Genomic DNA, 20,401 nt, shown 5'->3' with positions numbered 1-20,401 from the left:
TTAACCATTTTGACAGCTATTTATAGTATGAAGGTGGATTGACGCTAACTTGTTGTATTCAAGATTTAAAGTAATAATGAAATGTCTGTATTAGCTTTATCAATTATTTTTTCTAGAAAATGAACCTAGAGTTTGTTTGGAATGTCATTCCAAATGCTTAAAAGTTAAAATCTACGTTTTCAACTAATTTTCTCGAAGGCAAAACAGTACTTCCAACGTTAACGCATGTTAGGACTATATAAAAAAAAAGTGTTTTAATCTTATTTATATTATTTGTATAAGCCATATTGTTTTTTAATTCACGTGGTTAAAATATATGTCGCTGATTAAGAGATCAAACTTTTAGTGGGTTAAAATATCTATTTGTATTTGTTTTCACAACCGATGCCAAAATTATTCTAATCAAAAGATTGTTTACTGTACTTGGACCAGGAGCTAAATCATATGTCTTTGACTAAAACATTACCCATTCAGAATTTTAACTGTCACAAACATAAAAAAAAATTGGATTTGCTCATAGCTTCTGTAGATATCAACTAACATGATGCATACAAATGAAAAAGGGAAGATTCATTCTCAATTCACTTATTTTGTCATGACCTTACTCTACACAAACGAGCATACAAGACTTAAAGACACTGAATTTGTTGGACAATGAATAAATAACTTGTTCATACAATTTTTGGAAGTTGACCATTCACAGGTTCCCAGAATTGATGATCTTGAGTGAAATTATTCGTTTGTGTGCTATTGAACAAAAACACTGACAGAATTAAACATAACAACAAACAGAAGTCTACCTTAGAACTGCATATTTCCAGAAAATTGGCTCGAATATTCAGTTGATTGATTGTCTAACCTGAACTCTCAGAGTCACACCTTCAGTAAAATATTGCACAGGACTAATAAAATTCTCTAGAGGTTCTTAGGGAGCCCGGTTTTCAGGTCAAGTAGAGATTCACTCTCGGGGAGCACGACTGGCCCTTTTCCCGGTCTGGTACAGATGAAGTAACTGACATCTCCCTGGAATTTCTGAGATGAACTGTTAAATTCTGGAGGTTGTGGCAGGGATTCAATATCCTCAACACTATTAATCCCAGCATCTTGAAGAATTGACTTGTCCCCAAGAACATAACTGATGGGATAAAGAATAGTAAGATGACAAATTTTAATTTCAGATGACTAGTGTGAAACTACATGCCATGATATGAGTATCTCGTAATAGTTGAATGCACAAGATTGATTCTCAAATTCCAGTTACCTGTTTAATTCTGTTTCTGGGTTTGGAGGGAATTGGAATAGCAACCTCTGAAGCAAAGATACAGCAGTTTTTCTGTTACGTGCAATCAGAACCGAGTTCGGCCCTGCATCGAAAGTATATGCCACCTGGGGATTTGATTGAAATCAGAAAAAATAATTAGCAGCAATTGAAGAGGTAAGCCACAAGGTAATCTGCCTTTTGTTTTTATTATTTCTATTTCTAATATGCTCTCATTTGGGATTCTTTCTTTTCAAATGGCTCTTTCATTCATCTAAGATTGGTTCAAATTACTGAATCGAAAGCTGATGAAAGCTTATCAGCGACTTACTTCCTCAAAATTATAATGGAGAACATAAAGTAAAACAATATTTAAAATATCTGCCAACATGCATCAAGAATGGGGAAAATCAGACCTGAGGTTCTCCTTCAGAACGGTTCCATTTCTCGACAAGACTAATTATCCTGAAACATGTTTTCTTTGTCAGAATGGAACGAAGACGAAGATTCCAAGGTGGATCAGGTAACTTGAAAAAGAAAGAAGGATAGAGAAATTAAGCTTGCCTGTGGGATGTATCATTCATGTAAAATATTGGGGGAGAAGTATCGAGACAGACTGCATGAAATTGGTTGCTATCGTTGCATGTCAGTTGTGCAAAGGACACAAAATCACGATTCTTGATAGCTTCTTCCATAGCTAACACACGTTTTGGTACAATTTCCTGTAACAAGAACAGAGATAAACAGATGAATAGAAATGTATCTTGGCTACGGAGCACAAAGATTTTTCACTGAAAAAATGGTTAAAAACCAAGAAACAACACGACCTAATAGCAGACATTAAAAGACTACCTAGAATGGAAAGAACCGATGAAATTTCAAAGTTTGTTAAACACCATATCCATTAGCGGTCAAGACGATTGAGAATACCTTAGCTCTATGTTGTAAAAGCAAACTTGTTTCTACAGTTTCCCGCATTCCTGATGTACTACTTGTTTCCTTTTGTCGCGAACTTACCTTGAAAAATAAGATAGAAAATGAGATAATATTCCTGAAGAACCATACTCAGCGCATAGTCATGACAAATGAAAAAGAAGAAAAATATATGACACCTATTGGATATTATTTAATATAGTTCATTTCACAACTCTACCCATGTTTTAAGTTGTAGTCGTTACTTTTATCTTTGTGACTTCTAAATTATGGGCAATACTACAATAGAAAACATCATCATCGATTATACAGGCCCCAAGGCAACTTAAACTGCGGACTATGAAACCAGAGATCCAATAGAAACTGTAAAAATAAAAGATTAAAAAAAAAAATCACTCCATTGTGTCCAATTGGTGAACAGTTTGTTCTCCCCTCGCTTATAAGAAAAAACATGATGATCGATTATGTTTATTTCTTGTCATAAAAAAGGTGAGAAAAGCTACATACCACAGCAATGATAATTACAAGATCATCCCAGTGCTTCTCATCCGCAAGTTGAATTGCAAGACTATCACTTCCATCCTTTTCCTTTAGGAGGGTACAAGACAAAAAAGAAAGCATAAGCACTATTCTCGTTAATGTATATCAGAAAGCAGAATTATATGCGTAAAAGAACCAGTCAAATTCCTGAAGTTCGCAAATTTAAATGTGTGAATAGATAAACTTACTTTTCCCATGCACCACTTCACAAATCCACCGTATAAACTACGGCATGCACTTCCCGAACCTTGCCTAAATGATTTACATAGTTCTGATTACTTTGTAATATATGAATCAATGCCATTAAATAGCAAAAATTTCAATGAAATATCAGATAACAGTTTTTTAAAGAAAAAGGAACATCATTACATTAGAAGTCTATGATGTGACTACACACCGCTCATCTTTTTATACATCAAGGTACACATCAAATTGTGCTTATAAAAAACTAGTGACATCTTTGTCAAGCCGAACCACTTCCAGTAAGCTTATTCCAGAAGATTTATGATATTTAAAATAATACCTAGCAAAATGCTTTTCTTTTTTTTTCTTTTTTTTTTTTTTCAAATAGAAGGGGATAATTGATATAAATATGGCATAACAATATTAGTATGAACTGTATGCAAAGCAGAAGTAAACATGGGCGTCCAAGGTCAAAACGTTAAAATTGGAAATTATGAGCGCACCACCTCAATTTTAATTAGAAAACAGTATCATTTAATCAACTAAGTTTGGGGTGCAAAAACAAACAACACTAAAGCAACCTAGAAACTTAAGGATGAGGCAAAGAAAGAAACAAAAAAGATGTATAATCTTCTACCAGCAGAAGCACTCTACCGGAAAAAGGAAGGAATGCACCCTAAACCAACCATAGTATTGTATTTGAGAGAAGGGATAAAGGACAAGTGACTTCTGGTTAAATAAAGAAGACCAAAGAAAAAAGGATACCTTGCAATAGCAGATAACTGGCTGTGATCTTCCTTGACGTTCATTAAATTTGCCAAAGCAAAGACTGTAGATACAAACAGAAAATCAATTATATACGGTGGTCAATATTTCTAAAGATGTATATATGCAAGTAAACTCATCCTCAGACCCACATATCGAGATAAACAATAGGTCCTTTTTGCAAACATTTCTAAAATTTCCCCACTCTTTACACATATCTAATGGAAAAAGGCATTTTTCCACTTGTCTCCTTATTTCATTTTATTTCAATTCTTTGAGAAATAGCGTGCCTCTATGTTCCTTACCTTACCTCTCCTTTGGCTCTCTAATTCCTTTGTATTTTTCACATCAATGAAAAGTGGCATTCTTATTTTTTAAACAAGAAAAATAATTACTCAGTACTCCATAAATTATAAACAAATTTGAACTATGTACGCAAAACCTTAAGCCCCAAAACCAATCAACAAGAGAAAATTTTATATTAAGAGTTAAATTGGGTTTACCGAGACAAGCAAGACCGGCAGCAGAGGAAGCCAGGCCGGCCGCAGTTGGGAAATTATTGTATGAATCAATATATACATGCAACTTCTCCCAGTCTTTTTTTGCTATCTTAATCCCCTTTTCTTTATCCTCAACATCATTAGCTCGACTGCGTATTTCCCTCAAACAATTTTGGTACCTGGCTCCAGAAAGGGATATCTCCTACACTAACCAGAAAAACAGAACCATCATGGACCAGCATAAGACCAAAAGAAACAAAGAAATGGTGAGTTTATTTCATCACAATTTCTACAATTTGATAGGAAATTCCATAATATGTGTGTGTATATGTATACACTAACATGAATATACCATAGCCACCAGGTACAATAAGATATTTGCTTAAAAAGATATTCCCACTTTACATTATGCACAAAACCTCACCTACCTACTTCTTGATACAACAAAAATTCCTCAAAATATTGAAAACAAAGATAAAAAACATCCTTACAATGATCTAAAATTTGAAACACCACACATGAAGATATGCTTTGATATTTTAAAAAATATAAATAAATACATAATAAAAGATTTAAGATACGAAAATTCAGTATGCACCAGTGCGTTATATGGATAGATTTCAGTAAGCAAGTATCAAGAGGCTGCAAGTGATTTCTTCCTAAAGAATGTTCACAAGTCTTCGGAACTACAGGTGGAAGGAACGGGAAACGGCCCTATCAAATCACTTCAAGTCATAACATCCTTCTGTTTCTATCAAGTTGGACCTCCCACAAGATGGCTCTTAACATTGAATTTGGCTTTTTTCTTTAACCAAATGTCAAGATAAGTGGAAAGTTACTAGACCAGGCCAAAAAAAGCAATCTCCTGAGTCGTTCACATTTCCCTTAATATCCATACGAGTTGCTAGAACAGGTTGTATGCGCTTCCACTAATCTCACATGACAACTCAGTGATCCTATAACCTTTGGATATCAAGAAAACTCATAGAATATTAAATCCTAAGTGGATAGCCATTTTGGATTAAATCCAGTCCCTTAAAGTTCGTTATGTCCTTATTGACCTGATTGTTGAGTCGTTGCCATGTTTGACCTCTAAAATTCTACTTCCACATAAGAAGACACCATCTCAAAAGTCTTCTCGTCATTAAGGTTTCTTCCAGACTTGAGATTCCATAAATGCAAAACGTCATTCCAAACGGTCGACGGCAAAACTACTTACCCTACTAAAACGGGCAAAAGAACAAGAAAGAGTAGCGGAAAGGGATAAACAAGAAGTAGCTCCATCGCCCAACGACAAAGAACAAACCTCCTCCAGAAAAGTGCTATAGCCATAAACAGACTGTCAAGTGCTTTTGTAACTGGAACCACCACATTCAGCCGATCACCAGGCTCAATCACTTAAGTCAACACCAAAAAGGGCCTAATTATTCCAAAATTTCCACTGCATTCCCACAAATATCAAAAACAGAGCAGACTCCGACATCAATTTCTCCAAAATCATTTCCAACAGTCTAAATCAAGTGAATTCCACTACTCACAAATCACCGTTGACTAAATATCCAACAATAAAGAACACACCAAATTTCACAACTAAAACCCACCAAAATCACATGTAATTTCACCAAATGAGCAAGAGAGAGAGAGATTCGAGGAAACCTTACCTTGCGATTGAGCCACATCCGATCCTTCTCAAAGTCAGGACTAACAGCAACGGTGGTAATGGTACAAAGATGACTCGGATCAAGCGTAACACTAATGCTATCATTGACAGGCAAAATTAAGTCCTCGTCCCTCTTTCCCCAATACTTAATCACCGCAATGTTCGTGGGCGTTTGTGCAGTGGTCAACAACACCCATTTTTGACCCGCCAACTCTCTAGAAATCGCCATGGAAGCAACGCTTGCCGATCAAAGAGGACAAAGAATTGGAAGAATTTCAAGAGGGGGGGAAAGAACAGAAAACGCTGGAAATGAATCTACAGAGAGAAAGAGAAGCGAGATCTGTGGGGGGAGGAAATGGCAGTGAGGTTGGAGGAATTATAGGCTGGAGGTGGAGATGGGAAGAAGGGCGGGTGGGAACTGTTGGGTTGCTGGAGTTTCTGAAATTGAAAATTTGCTTTCTGTGGGGCCTACACCTTCTTGCTTGGAGATTGCTACCCCCACTTTCCTTTTATTTATTGATGATAAATTGTGTTTATCACGTGCACACCAATGTAACCACGTGATCAACATTGTACCATTTTTAGTTTCTTTTTTCTTTTCTTTTAAATCGAGCATAATTCAATTGACGACAAATATAACAAATTTGATATTTGTATTTATAAATGAGTAAAACTTCATATTTGTGTGTGCTTGAGTTCAAATATATTAAAATCTCGTATGATTTTTAGAAAGAAAAAGATAGTATAACTCTTTCTATGATACTGATACATCCTTTAAAATTGCCTTCTATGGATCTTTTGTGATAATACTAGGACTTCTATGAGCCCTCATAGGTACTTTTAGGACCTCCGTGGTACTATTTAGTATTCTACATAAGTCTTTAATGGTACTATTAGGACATCTGGTTTTTCATGAATTCTCTCCGCTTTTTTGACTTTCCTAATAAGTCAAGTGAGGTCCTCAATAGGTATTCTATGTTTAACTGTGAATTATCTTGAGTCCCTCGTATATAGCTCATTTGAATCTCATTGATCCTATTAAGGTCTTTGTGAGTTATCATATGTTCTTTGAGTTGTCTCGTTGGTCACAATAAAAATTATCAATGGGTCCTTAGAGTTTTACCCAAGCCATTACGACCAATCTCCTAGACCATAGGTGATTATTGGCTTGTCGTGGGTTTAATTGACCTTGGGCTTCCTATTTTTGTCTTCAAACCTTCTATCTCTCTAAATTCTTATGTATTGTCCCCTTCATAATAAATATGTTCAGAACATGATCTAAAGTTCTAATTATATATCATCTATTATCATAGCTCAAATACAAATGATATAATTAATACACAGTCGAACAATGGTTCAACTAATTTGTCGTCAATATTTATATCTCTTTTTATATAACGACACACCTAATTATTTTTCCTTCATTAAAAACTATAATACACATAATATTCTCAAAGAAAAAGAAAAAGAAAAAAAAACTTCAGAATGCAATCAACGAGATTCTGTTAGTCAATCAATACAGCTGCTGCCTGGCACCTCAATATAGGTGTATTAATTACTTATTTTATCATATATCTAAATTACTATTGCAACTAATTTTCTTTTGTGGGTAATTGTTTTAAATCTTTATGTGTTAATTAAATTTACACTTTCAATAAATTACTTTTTATTATCAAAATTGTTTAAATAATAAAAATAATTGAATTTAAGATAAAGAGATCCTTTATAAAAAAAAAACTAACAAATTTATTTTAAAATATTTATTGAAAATACACTACTAAAATTAGATATTTAAAAATATAAAAATTAAATAAAATGAAATTTAAAATTATCGAGACGAAAATATTAAGGCTATAGGTAATATTTTAATTTATACGTTTTTAAATAGTATTAATGATATAATTATCTATTATGTAATTTACATCATTTATATTTTACATATATAGAAAAATTGTCAAAAAAAAAAAAAAACAGTACATTGGGCAAAACATTTCTATTTCATTAAAAAAATCAATTCTAAAAAATTTTGTCTTTTAATTGTTCTATTATATTAAATATAAATAATTATCAATTTTTTCTATTAAAAAAAAACTCTTTGAGGTAAATATTTAATTATTACTCCTTTGAAAAATTGTTCTTAAAGTTATTGTTTCAATTTTCAAGTGGCAGAAATAGAACGGCACTCACTAGTCTTCTCAAATGGATATTTATTTATTTGTTTGTTTTATGTTAGTTTATTACAAATTATTACCAATTATAATTATTTGAGTTCTTAAAAAAAACAATATAGTTTTTCTTCTAAAGAAAACGAATAATTATTTGATATACTCTTCTAGTTGAGTAGAATATAGATTTTAAATAATCAAATATAACGTTGACATTGTCAAAGGCCGAACCACAATTCTTTTCTTTAATAGAAAAAAGCCAAAATACATTCAAAGGTTGAATAAGAGTAATGACAAAATTTTATTTTATAAGTCATTATTTGATTTTGCATGTTTACCAAACAATCGATTTTTTAGATTAAAATTCACGTTTGAATGGTTTAAGACAAAACATAATGCGATTATTTTATTAATGCATGTTTCAAATTATATAAAATATTTTTTAGGTTAAAAGTTAAAAAGGTTTTAATTCGTAACTCTTAGTCTTAATTTAATTTATATATTTTAAATATTATTATTATTAGTTTGGATATTTTAAAAATTCTAATTACATTTTCAAATTTTAATTTGGTGATGATCTAAAAGTTGACAACTATATTTTCAAACAATAATTTCGTATCATTTAAGTAATTCAAATAAAACAAATAAAGTTAGTCTATCTTAAATAACTTATTGAAGAGGTCATCAGTGTTATTCTAAATATCAATAGTTCGATTTTTCATCCCTTGGTTGTTAAATTTAAAGAAAATAGATCGTTAAGTTGTATCAAGTATTGTTTATCTATGATTTTGTTATCAACCATCTTTTTTCTTTGTTTTCTTCTTTTTATTTATTGTGCAAAGGATTGTCAACTATCATTATTCCAAATGTTTTATAACATAGGGGTGGTTAAACTTTTGTTCTTGGTTCTCTATATTTCGATTTCTTGTCTGATTGAATTCTATCTTTCTAACTATTTTCTAACATGGTTGGTTTCACATTTCAATTATGTTATTTTAAATTGAGAGAAGAATAAAAGTATATACAACTTTTATTTAGTTAAAAAAAATTCCAAAAGTCAATAGGTTCGCTTTTTTATTACTAAAAAACAATTAACAATTTAACATAGATTTCCATCTCAAATTCAATTAGTAACTAGAAGAGTAGCTCAAGCCTCATATATCCTATTAAATTTGAGAGGTATCTATGATTTTTTTAACATGTACGATCTTTAATAGTGCTTCAATAGATTCACTGTTTGAGTTTCGCAAGACAAATCTAATGACATATTTGATAATACGGAGTTCCACTTCAAATCTACCTAACGATAAAAAGAGTAATTTATGTATCTATTTTATCCAAATCGTGAGATACTTTGATTCTTTTTACGCAAGTTATTTACTATTTTTCTTATTTTAATAATGGCATACACATCCCTGTAATATATAAGTGATGAGATGTTTATAATATGGTTGGTCTATAAAAAGATAGAATAAAGGTCTTTTGTTATATTATATGATGGTGGTTTGTCATGATATATATGAGGAACATAATTAAGAAAAATGAACTCATTTTTCACGTTGGTGCTTAAAATTGAAATCTAATTAGAGTGGGCCTTTCTCGTGATTCACGAGGATTCTTCTTCCTCATTTATTGCTTGTGATGGATCACATTTGCACGTCCAAGAGTTGTTGGTTTTAACCTCTTTGAACCCATACCAACTCAAATATCATCCGTACCCTTTGACCGAATCATTTAGATAGTCCATGAACCCAACAAGTAATTTAGTATGTAACTATGTTTATATAGAATTATTAATGTAAAAGAATCTATTAGTGATATATTATATCGTTAATTATAGGGGAGGAATGATCTATTCAATTTTAATTTTCAATTAAATTATTATTGAATCTAACTATAATCGATTTAGTAAATGTTCAAATCAACCCCAATCGTGGAGGAGTACAAATTGGATTTCGATTGGTCAGTTAAATCGGTTTCAGTTGATTTTATTTTTTAATTTTAAAAAAATGTTAGTTTCAAAATTTTCCCAACCAACGTCAACTGCCCCCTTCTTCTCTCTGACTAATTGCCTTTGGTTTGATCAATTATGGTCGGTCTACTCGATTTTTTTATCTACCATACTCATATGTGTGGTCGATGGTTTTCTATTAGTGGTATACTATATAATCAATAAGCTCTTTATTAGCGACATGGTCTATCATATCGATGATAGACTACATAAATTGGATCTAAAATTTGTTACATTTACAAATATGATTGTTGTCTCTAATTACTGGTTTTTGAAAATCTTAGTTTTTTCTATATATTTTGTTACTTGCTTGTATACTTTTATAGTGTACGAGTTTCTGACCTATGCTATAAGACAAAGATTGTGGATGATTTGGCCTGGAGATATATAGTTTATATTTTATTTGTTTACATTTTTTTTTTCCTTTAGCTTCTTTTTTCTCGAAGATATACAAAAGAACATACTTAATGTATTTTTCTAACTAACACAACTCAAAACTAGAGAAATATATAGACCATTTGGTAAGTTTGAAGTTAATTCTCTCTTTAATTTAACCAATTTGGAAATTTTTGGATTCTAATAACTTGCAAAATTCCCGACGATAAGTAAAGGGATATAGAAAAAGTATAAATATAAGGAAAAATGAATTTACAATACACTAATTAAAGGATGTGTTAATGTCAAAATCATTGTCCTATATTATGTAGAAAGAGCAAAGCAGCTAGAGAGTAAAATACTATTACCCTCTAAAAATCGATAATTGTATTTTAAAAGCAAAAAAAAAATAAACGACATGTCGTTCTCTCCCCTTTTTTGGGTGGCGATCCTGTCGAGGCTCTGCGGGCAATAGTATCTTTTTGGGCGGCCCAATTGCCCATCCTTTGCTTTACTCAAAATTGCAAAATTAGATTTTAATTAATAGGTTAAAAGAATAAAATGAAATTGTGGTAAATAGACAAAACTATTTATTAAATATAGTAAAATAAAAAACTAAAGTAATTTATCAGATAGTTTGATAAATTTTATTATATATTTTTTTAAATAATTTCAATATTTTCCATTTTCTAAAATATTCTTTAAAAATTGTTTATATTTTGCATTCTTTTACAAGTTAAAATTTTAATTTATAAAATTTGATCCGTAATAAGATGTTGTGTATTAATTTTATAATAAAATTTAGTATCTTGATTATTTAATTTATATACTTTAAAATTAGGTAATTTAATTTTCTATAAAAATGGTGTTAAATTTTTATAAACAAACTTTGTTCATTTTATCAATCTACATGTATAAGAACTTTATTGAATTTAAGAAATATTCTTTTACAATAGATACTAAACTACTATAAATCTTAAAATACCAAATCTAAATTGTTTAGGATTAAAATTTACAAATTTAAAGGTAGTAAGAATTTCAATTGAGTTAAACAAAAATATTTTTCTAAAATCTTATTTTATTTAAAGAGAATTATTATGAAAAAAAAACGAAACTATTTACAAAATATTATAAAAAAATCTTAAACGGACTATTCAATGAATTTTGTTATGTCTCGTAAATAGTTAATATTTTACTATTTTTTAAAATAACCATTTGTTCAAATAACTTATATTTTGTTGTAAAATAACTTATTATTTAAAGTTAAACATTTGAAAATATATTTCAAACACAAATCAAAATTTATTGACTAAAATTCTATTGGGTAACTATTTTGGTTTGTGTTTTTTTTGACTTAAAACATAGTTTATAGACATTATTTTCATCCTTAAAATTATTTAATTTTCAAAAACTAAAATAAAAACCAAAACAATTACCGAAGGAATTAAAAATCAGTAATCAAAGAACATAGGCATCATCTAACATTTAAATTCTCTCAAACAATTTATTATGGAAGGTCAACTTAAACCTATTTTGCTTGTTTTTGTTTGGTGTCAGCATAACTTCATGGATGAAATAAACAAATTCTTTTAAATACTTTAAACTTAAATCTCATATGATTACTTGTCTAAGATAAAAAAAATATATCATTTTCACTATCTACTAATTTCATTATGTTATTCGACTATTAAAATATTTAAATTAGTTCTCTATATATTTTATTTGCTAAACTTTTTTATTTCACTAAAACAAACCATTTAAAATGTAATGAACACATTAAAATCTATCCCATAATACTTGAAAGAATTTGTTTATTTCACCCCTGAATTTGTGCTGACACCATCGATATAAACACAAAATAAACAAAATTGCTTGAGTTGACCTTCCATAATAAATTGTTGGAGAGAATTTTAATAAAAAGTAAAATTACATCAAATGAAAAAAAAAAAGAAAAAAAAAAACCCATATCATCTCTTCGACTACAAATATGATAATTAATTAGATTACTAAACGACTATCAAAGGGCTATCATAAATAATTGTAAAAACATCAAATTTAAAAAATGAGACTCTATTATCATAAATTTTTTTCTATTTTTGCACGCACACCTTTTTAAAATTACAAAGTGGTATTTTAATCTATAATAATTATTTATTATTTATTATTCTTCTCATTTTAAACTTAATTTAGAACCCAAATAAAATTTTAAAAAACATTCATTTCTTAGCATTTTTAGTATCTGGTTAGGATAATATAAAAAGAAGTGCTTAAATTGGATCATATAATAAAGCATGCCTTTTTAAAACTAAACACGTAGAAAACAAAATGTTATCGAGTAATTTTATTTTTTTTATTATTCTTTCAAATATCTCGTTATAAATTTTATATTTTAAATAAATCTTAAATTTAGTCTATTGTAATACAATGTAATTTAAAATTTACAGTAGAAAATGTCAACATTGAGTATAAATAGTTTGTATGTTTTATCACCTTAGACTATTTTCCAAAAGTGTAAAAGTATAAATACCAAAATAAATACCTTAATGAAAGCCTTTGGTCTCTAAATATTACAACATTTATTAAGTCATCAAGGCTTTTAAAATTTGCAATAATTTGCTATCACGCCTAGGTATTCATGCCGTTCGGCGTCCTGTATGATCGTCTTAACAAAGGCACATTAGTTGTTAATGCATGTAATTAAGACTAATTATATCAATATGTAGATATTATACACTAATCAAAATGTAGTAAATGATATATATTTTCTTTTCTTCCACGTTGAAAGTCTATTTGACAAATTTAAAAAACATATATGTTACAAATCTAACTTTTTAAAACCATCTAGTCGTGTTTTATATGTAGAACGTTAATATTCGATTTGGTAAAACATAAATTTTTTTTCTTCTCGCTAAGTAAAGTTTTAATTGATTCTAATATTTCTTAAACGGGTACACTCATTTGTCAGAGTGTTATATTAGCTTTTAAGAACCAATAAAACAATAAGTTTTATAAGGAAGAAGTGTGCCACAATTAATTTGAAGACAGTCGTTCAACAATCTGCATAGACATTACTCGTGAACCAAAACCGAATAAATTTGAAACCGAAAGCTCTAAACCGCGAATATATGAAATGATCTAAACCCTTAAAAAAAATTCGAAAAATGTCGAAACCGACCCAAAAGAAAGAAACCAATATAATATTCCATATACCATCATGCAACAAACATGGCATGCATTAGATTCTTCACACTAGCAAAAGAAAAACATACAAAATAGGGTTTGATAAAAATAAACTCAAAGTTGAATCGTACCTTCACATGGATAGAAGTTTTTTGGTAGTAGTAATAATTGTAGTACAACCAATGTGTGTGTGTGTTTTTTTTGTAGTACAAGTTGAAATACGAGCAAGGAAGAGGAGTAGTACAACCACTACAAATTCGATAGGATACCCTTAACAACAAAAAAGAGAAAAGGGGGCAGTTGGTGTTGATATAGATTCCACCATCCTTTGTTCAACCACACACCCAAGAAAAGAAAAAAAGAATGACTTGATTTAAATTATACGTCTGTTTGGCATACCAAGAAGCCAAATTCCAATCGTTATTGCTTTTTGGCTTCTAAAAAGAAAAAGAGGTTTGAAAGATTTGAAATTTGTGATCGAAAATAATGTCAACAAACATTTGAATCTTGTGAATTCACTCCATGTTACAAAAGGATAAAAAGTGTATTAAAATACCATTTTGGTTCTTGTCGATTTGTGCAATTGTGTTCAAATACCTTGAGATTGTATTATTGATGAATCTTAAATTTAGTTTTATAAAGTTATATTATTAAATCGAAATTGATTATTATGTTTATGGATGAAATTTTCTTTTTTTTTTTGTTATCCACGATTATAAGAATAAGAAAAGTTAGGAAACTCAATAACAACATGACATTAGGAACTAAATTAATTTATTTGAATGTATAATACTTGCATTGAATAAGTTATATACATATATAGACCAACGTGATCTTTAAACCAAAAGTTTAATATATATATATTTGATGTCTTTAGAAAAGATAAAGAAAGAAACAAAGAAAAAGTGGCTTTCATGTAAAGCACGTAAAATGCGTAGGTTCGATATATATCTCACGGCTAAAAAAGCTAAACCGAAAGTCAAGTTACATTTCCAAGATTTACTAGATTTAAGAAAATTGTATTTGGAGTCCAAGGTGGAAAAAATGGTTTATAAATTTATATATTTGAACTATTTAAATAAATAATCTATTGTATAATTTGATATTTATTTCTTGATCAACGGCAAATATTACCATCATAATTAAATATTAACATATGCAATAATATTTAAAAAAAACTTCAAACATAATAAAGTGTACTAGTGATATACTCATATTGTCTATATGTAATAGACTATTTTAAAATGTTTTTTTCAATAATATTATTAGTTTGAAACTTATTTATAAAGCATTCTAGTTTTGAATTTTAATTTTTAAATATTATAACTTTTTTAGGTCAACGAAAATTATCTTAAATTATCGTGTACTATTGATTTCATATAAACAAAGAAGTATAGAATGAAATTGTAACGCGATCGAATGGACATATTTGAATAGATATGAGATATATTCCACGTTTATACATGAGGAGATGCGCAGATTTTCAATTTCACATTCAAATTAAATCATGTTGTGACCTAAGGATGTTTTTTATATGATTAAAGGTAGAAAAAGTTTATCTTAGAAGACAAGTTATAAACTTATAATAAAAGTCAGAGGACATGTCAAAATGCACATTAGGTCAAAAAATTATTATAAAAATTTAAAAGTCATTTAGAATATGTAATTAAACTCAATTTATCACATCACCTTTTAGTTAATCAACTACAAATCAATTTAATTATGGTCCATTTAAAAATAATTAATGAAACTCAATAATCAAGGTGTGTCTTTTTCTTTTCTTTTTTTAATGGGTGACCAAAGTATTTTAGTGGCGACGTTTTCTCAACTTTTCGCCTTAAAAATTAAAGTCGCCAAAATTAAGGTTTTCTTATATTTGTGACTATAATTTTCAAAGTTAGTATACTTTTATTCTCAAAGATATTATTTATAAAATTTAGTAAAAAATTTAAATCAACTTTTTAATATATAATAAAATAAATTAAAATATTTATAACATATAGTAAAATTTTAGATTTTATTAATGATAAACATCAATAGACTTCTATTATTGTCTATCAACATAATTGATGAAAGCATATCAGTATCTATCATTGATATGATTTGAAATTTTGCTATACTTTATAAATATTTTGAAAATTTTGTCATTCTTGACGATTCTCTTATAGATAATTGAATAGATTTTATATATATATATATATATATATATATATATATTATAAATAGTTTTAAGTCTTTGTTATATTTAAAAATACTTGAGGATTAAAAAAATCATACACAATACGAAAAGTTCAATCAAAAAGATTAAATAAAAAAAAATGATGTGTTTGACCTTAAAGTTTTAAAATATACTTTTAAATCTTTAAATTTTTAGGTTGACCAAAATCTTTACTAGATATAGCAAAAATTATAGATTCCATCATAGAGATAAGATAATGATAGTTATTAACGACTTCGATAGGATTTGAAATTTTGCTATAATTTGTAAATATTTTCAATATTTTTGCTATAGTTTGTAAATATTTTCAACATTTTTTCATTAACGACAATTTATTTATTCCTATTATGTTAAATAGTGACATGCGAATCTTAGGGTCACATCAACCTTAGAAACAATAGAAATTGTTATTGGTTTATTTAAAAAGAATTACAAAGACTTCCAAATGTATTACTTTAAAATTGAGAAGGGTGTATTCAAGTTTTTAGGAAAGAGACTTCTTTAAAATATTTTCTAATCACTATACTTTAATAAATCTCAAATTTAGTTGTATTGATAGTTTATGGTTGATTATTTTAGAATCAATTTATTTTATTACACAAAAATATATTGTGATTTTTTAATTTCAGCAAAAATTAACTTTAAAAAAATAAAAAACATTTAACAAACTATTTACCTCCATGGAACAAGATCGCTACAACAAACATTTATTGGGTTCGATTTTTTTACAAAGTGTGAATATTTTGTCAAATGTCGTATTTTTTTATAAATTTTCTTTAAAAAAAGAGATTCAATTTATGATTTACTATTAAGAGTAGGTTTTTTTTAAAAAATAAAAAATTGACAAACTATTTATATTCCGATAAAATTTATTATACTTGATTTTTTTTTTATCGAATATTCTATTTTTATTATTACTTACAAGTAAGATAGCTAAAATGGAAGAATAGAAAATAGAAGAAGTAAAATTGAAAAGATATTAAGGTGTGGACTAAAGAAGTATTTTTTATCCAATATTTTGCGTAGGAAGAGCTGATTTGACGAAAATGCCCTTGACTGGTAGTTGAAATTGGAAAGTTATCCCGTTAGAATTCGTGGGAGGATTCTCTTTTTAACTATTATCAATTCGGTTGACCCGACCCATCATGACGGAGTCTATTTAAAGCCCCGTGAAAAGCCTCACAAAACTCACAGCGCAGAGATCGGCAAGCAAGGGCGAATTTTCCAATACTTTTTTCCACAGTTTCTCTTCCAAATTTCTTTAATCTGTAACCATGTCTCAGGTAAACGCTACGAATTCTCGCTTCTTTGTTCTTACATGCAATTGTTTGAAGTTTGGTTTTCCGTTTTTCATCCTTATCTTTTGTTTCATTTCTCTATTTCTCTCCGTTTTTCGTATGATTTGGAGATCGAAGATACGTTAGTTCGTCCCTTTTGAACTTCAAATCAGAAATTTAGCGCATGAATCGTTGATTTAAATTGGAGTAGAACGTTTTTTTTTCTTTTTTTTGAAATTTTATTCACTTGAATCTGAGACGAGTGACGGAAATCACAGTAACCGAGCCAATGAGGTCAAAGTCCGAGAGAGCTCCATCGAAGTATTTCGTTAATATCACATATTGATTGATTTATTGTTTTGTAATTGGTTGATTAATCACAAAGGAAGCTTTACGTTGATCGTATATTGATAATTTGCTCATTGATTGAGTGTCGTCCCGATTTGAAAAACTTGAATTTTCTGTACTGTTGTGCGCTTTTTAATTATTAATCTATGTTATTTCTGGGAACCTGAGTTGTTGATAAACGAGTGAGAATATCTATTGATATAATTCTTGGATACAAGTTCGGTTTGATAGAATTGGCCGAGTAAATTTCTACTGAAATTTTTGATAAGGAACGGTTGATATTACACTCTCTTGTCAAAATTAAGTGCTTGTGTGAGCTGAGCTAACTTTTATATCTTGGTATCAGACATTCTGTTCTGTATTCGACTCGTTCTTTGATTTCATCTTAATAAATACAGTTTGGAATTTGTTTTTTGTGCAGACTACTGTCCTTAAGGTTGCTATGTCATGTCAAGGCTGTGTTGGGGCCGTCAAAAGGGTCTTGGGAAAACTGGAAGGTTGGTAATTCGTTTGGTAAATTGCAGTTTTTGTGATTTTCTATGTTATTGTTTGATGTGAAATATTTGTGTCCGAGCGGGAGGATCAAGTTATGGAGCTTCATATTGCATTTTTGAGATTCATGTTTCAACATTCTAGTCCAGCCAGGTCATAACAGAAAACAGAAACTTAAAAAAATATAGACAATACATAGAGTTCAGTTTGTCACGTTGCACCATGTGATCAGGTCACAATACCTTGTTTAACTATATCCCAGCTAGCAGCCAAGTATTACTCTTTCGTTAATACGTGATTTTTTGTATTTTGGGAAATGCTGGACATATTATACTTGATCATGGTTCAATCCCAACAATCATATGCAAGCTTGGTTATTTTTATTGCAAGTTTAGTTCTGTTTTATTTCTAAGGCTGACAATGGTATTTAGTGAACTTGAAGATCTGGTGGATCCATTACCCATGCGCCAGCCAATTGTTAAATGATGGTTAATTTTATTGCAAGTTTAGTTCTGTCTTAAGCGTTTGCTGCGACCAATTGAATTTGAATGCTTTGAGCATTTAAATAGTTCCTACTGGCTACCATTTTCAGGAGTTGACACGTTCGACATCGACATTGATGCACAAAAGGTGACTGTGAAAGGCAATGTAGAGCGCGACGTAGTTTTCCAAACTGTTTCAAAAACTGGCAAGAAGACTGCCTACTGGGAAGACGACGCCTCGGCAGCACCTGCAGCGACACCAGCACCGGCTGAAGCAGAAGCTAAACCTGCCGAGCCCCTGGCCGCTGCTTAAACTATTCACCATTTACTTAATGGAAATTTCCCGTTCAATGCATAAGGTCTTTATTTCCTGAAGCTAATAATATTGTAATAGTATGCAAAACTTGTCTATTTAGTCTGTAATATTTTTATTTGAGCGTCTCTTGTATGACCACCTACGTTAAATCTTAACCATAGTCTACAGATAATATATCTGTTTTGCCCAATCTCTTTGTTCATTTTGACGTTTTGTTTCCGTATATAATTAAATTTACCGTAATCTTTTAGCTTAATTAGTTCTCGAATTAATCGGTGACTCTACATAAGATGCCTTTAATGGCTGTTATTGTATTGTTGTTTGAAACTATTCAATTTCTTGAGGGACAGGATCGTATAATTTGAAATACAAATTTGAAGCAGAATTGGGAAGTTGGTTGAATTTGTATTTTGGTGTTTGAGTTTATTCTACGTTTGTCTGAACAGAGTAAAGGAAAATTGATAGAATATTATAGGAAGGCTTCGTTATTTTCCACTTCGTAATATGACTAACAATATTTATACTTCTATAGAAACATTTTCAAAAATTAGAATAGAGGATTTGATTGCTCGAGTTCACGACCTTCTCAATTTCGCCTATTACCATTTTAAAAAGTTCGAATTTTTTACTTTTATGGTATTCAACCTTTTTCGAATTAAGAGTCTTGCAATATTTTTAAAATTTTGCAAACTAATTTAATTTCTATTTTTGTAACTATCCTAAAAGTATATATAATTCAATTATATATATGCCAATTGAATGATGAATGTTGAATGATCATATACTCAAATGTTTAACCTTTTCGATGAAGAGGATTACAACCATTTAAAACTCATGTCTTGTCCATTAGACTGACTTTTTAATATCAAGAGGATGTTGATAAATATTTAAGATTTTATAGGGTGATGCATTTCCATTATGTTAATTATTATTTAGTCGAACCCACTAATAGATGATTAAGGATGTAATGACGTTGCGACATACGTATAATTGAGTTTATTTAATGAAACCTTTTGAACTCACGTAATATAGTTTTTTTTTTTTAATTGTCGGACCTTAAAAATATTAATTCTTGTTGAAGATTTGAAATACTTTATTAGTTTATGTTACCTCATTTTTTTTATTTGGTTGACAATAATTTAAAAAGGTTGACCTCTTATGATATATTTGAAAATAATTTTAAAAGTATTAAAATCATTTTTTTTTTGTTACTTTCTACATCACTTCAATATAATTTCATGGTATAAAAATGAACTTAATTGTAAAATCAAATATTAAATTGATTGTAAACGGTTGTGACATATACGTTTATAGATTTTTTTTAATATAATATTTTAACAATTTGGAAATAACTCTCAAATATGTTCTTTTTCTTTTGTATAAAAAGAAAAATTCAAATCAATTCATTACAGAATTTAGGATTTGATGTTTATTGATTAAAAAACATTATTTCTAATTTACAAAATTTTGTTTTTCAAATGTTAGATATTCATATTCAAATGATAAAACACGATTACCTTTGATCGATTGGTGAAAAACACCACTTGATATTGAGACTTTTTAACCGAATGGTATGATGTCCAGAAGCCCCAAGTTACCGGGAGCAAATTTGACAGTATTTGTTCGCACCTTGTGGGTGCAGATTTGGCTCTCCTTTTTCTTTTCTTTTTGGCTGATTTCATGTGTTGTTGGAGTCCG

General features: G+C 29.3%; 2 protein-coding genes across 3 annotated transcripts; one reads left to right on the top strand and one right to left on the bottom strand.

Annotated features, from left to right (window-relative positions):
• Positions 1–549: 549 nt before the first annotated feature.
• On the bottom strand, positions 550–6,306 carry LOC103489397 (diphosphomevalonate decarboxylase MVD2, peroxisomal). The gene is made up of 10 exons (XM_008448546.3): positions 5,841–6,306; positions 4,183–4,381; positions 3,680–3,743; positions 2,920–2,983; positions 2,699–2,779; positions 2,189–2,275; positions 1,823–1,980; positions 1,675–1,723; positions 1,262–1,386; positions 550–1,135 (listed from the first exon to the last, which is right to left on the bottom strand). Exons 1-10 carry the CDS (start codon positions 6,066–6,068, stop codon positions 916–918), a joined length of 1,275 nt encoding a protein of 424 aa, XP_008446768.1. The 5' UTR covers positions 6,069–6,306; the 3' UTR covers positions 550–915.
• Positions 6,307–16,774: 10,468 nt separating this feature from the next.
• LOC103489398 (copper transport protein ATX1-like) lies at positions 16,775–18,893 on the top strand. Of its 2 annotated transcripts, none has more exons than XM_008448547.3 (3): positions 16,775–17,071; positions 17,835–17,910; positions 18,498–18,893. In XM_008448547.3, exons 1-3 carry the CDS (start codon positions 17,063–17,065, stop codon positions 18,698–18,700), a joined length of 288 nt encoding a protein of 95 aa, XP_008446769.1. In that variant the 5' UTR covers positions 16,775–17,062; the 3' UTR covers positions 18,701–18,893. The 2 variants fall into 2 exon arrangements, with proteins under 2 accessions (XP_008446769.1, XP_050946977.1); XM_051091020.1 differs by having other exon boundaries at positions 16,903–17,071; positions 18,501–18,893.
• The last annotated feature ends 1,508 nt before the right edge of the window (positions 18,894–20,401 follow it).

Source organism: Cucumis melo, chromosome 10 (genome assembly GCF_025177605.1).
Source record: "Cucumis melo cultivar AY chromosome 10, USDA_Cmelo_AY_1.0, whole genome shotgun sequence".
In the NCBI taxonomy this organism is placed as follows: Eukaryota; Viridiplantae; Streptophyta; class Magnoliopsida; order Cucurbitales; family Cucurbitaceae; genus Cucumis; species Cucumis melo.
The sequence above is the reverse complement of the archived record's forward strand: the minus strand, read 5'-3'. Positions and strand labels throughout refer to the sequence as shown.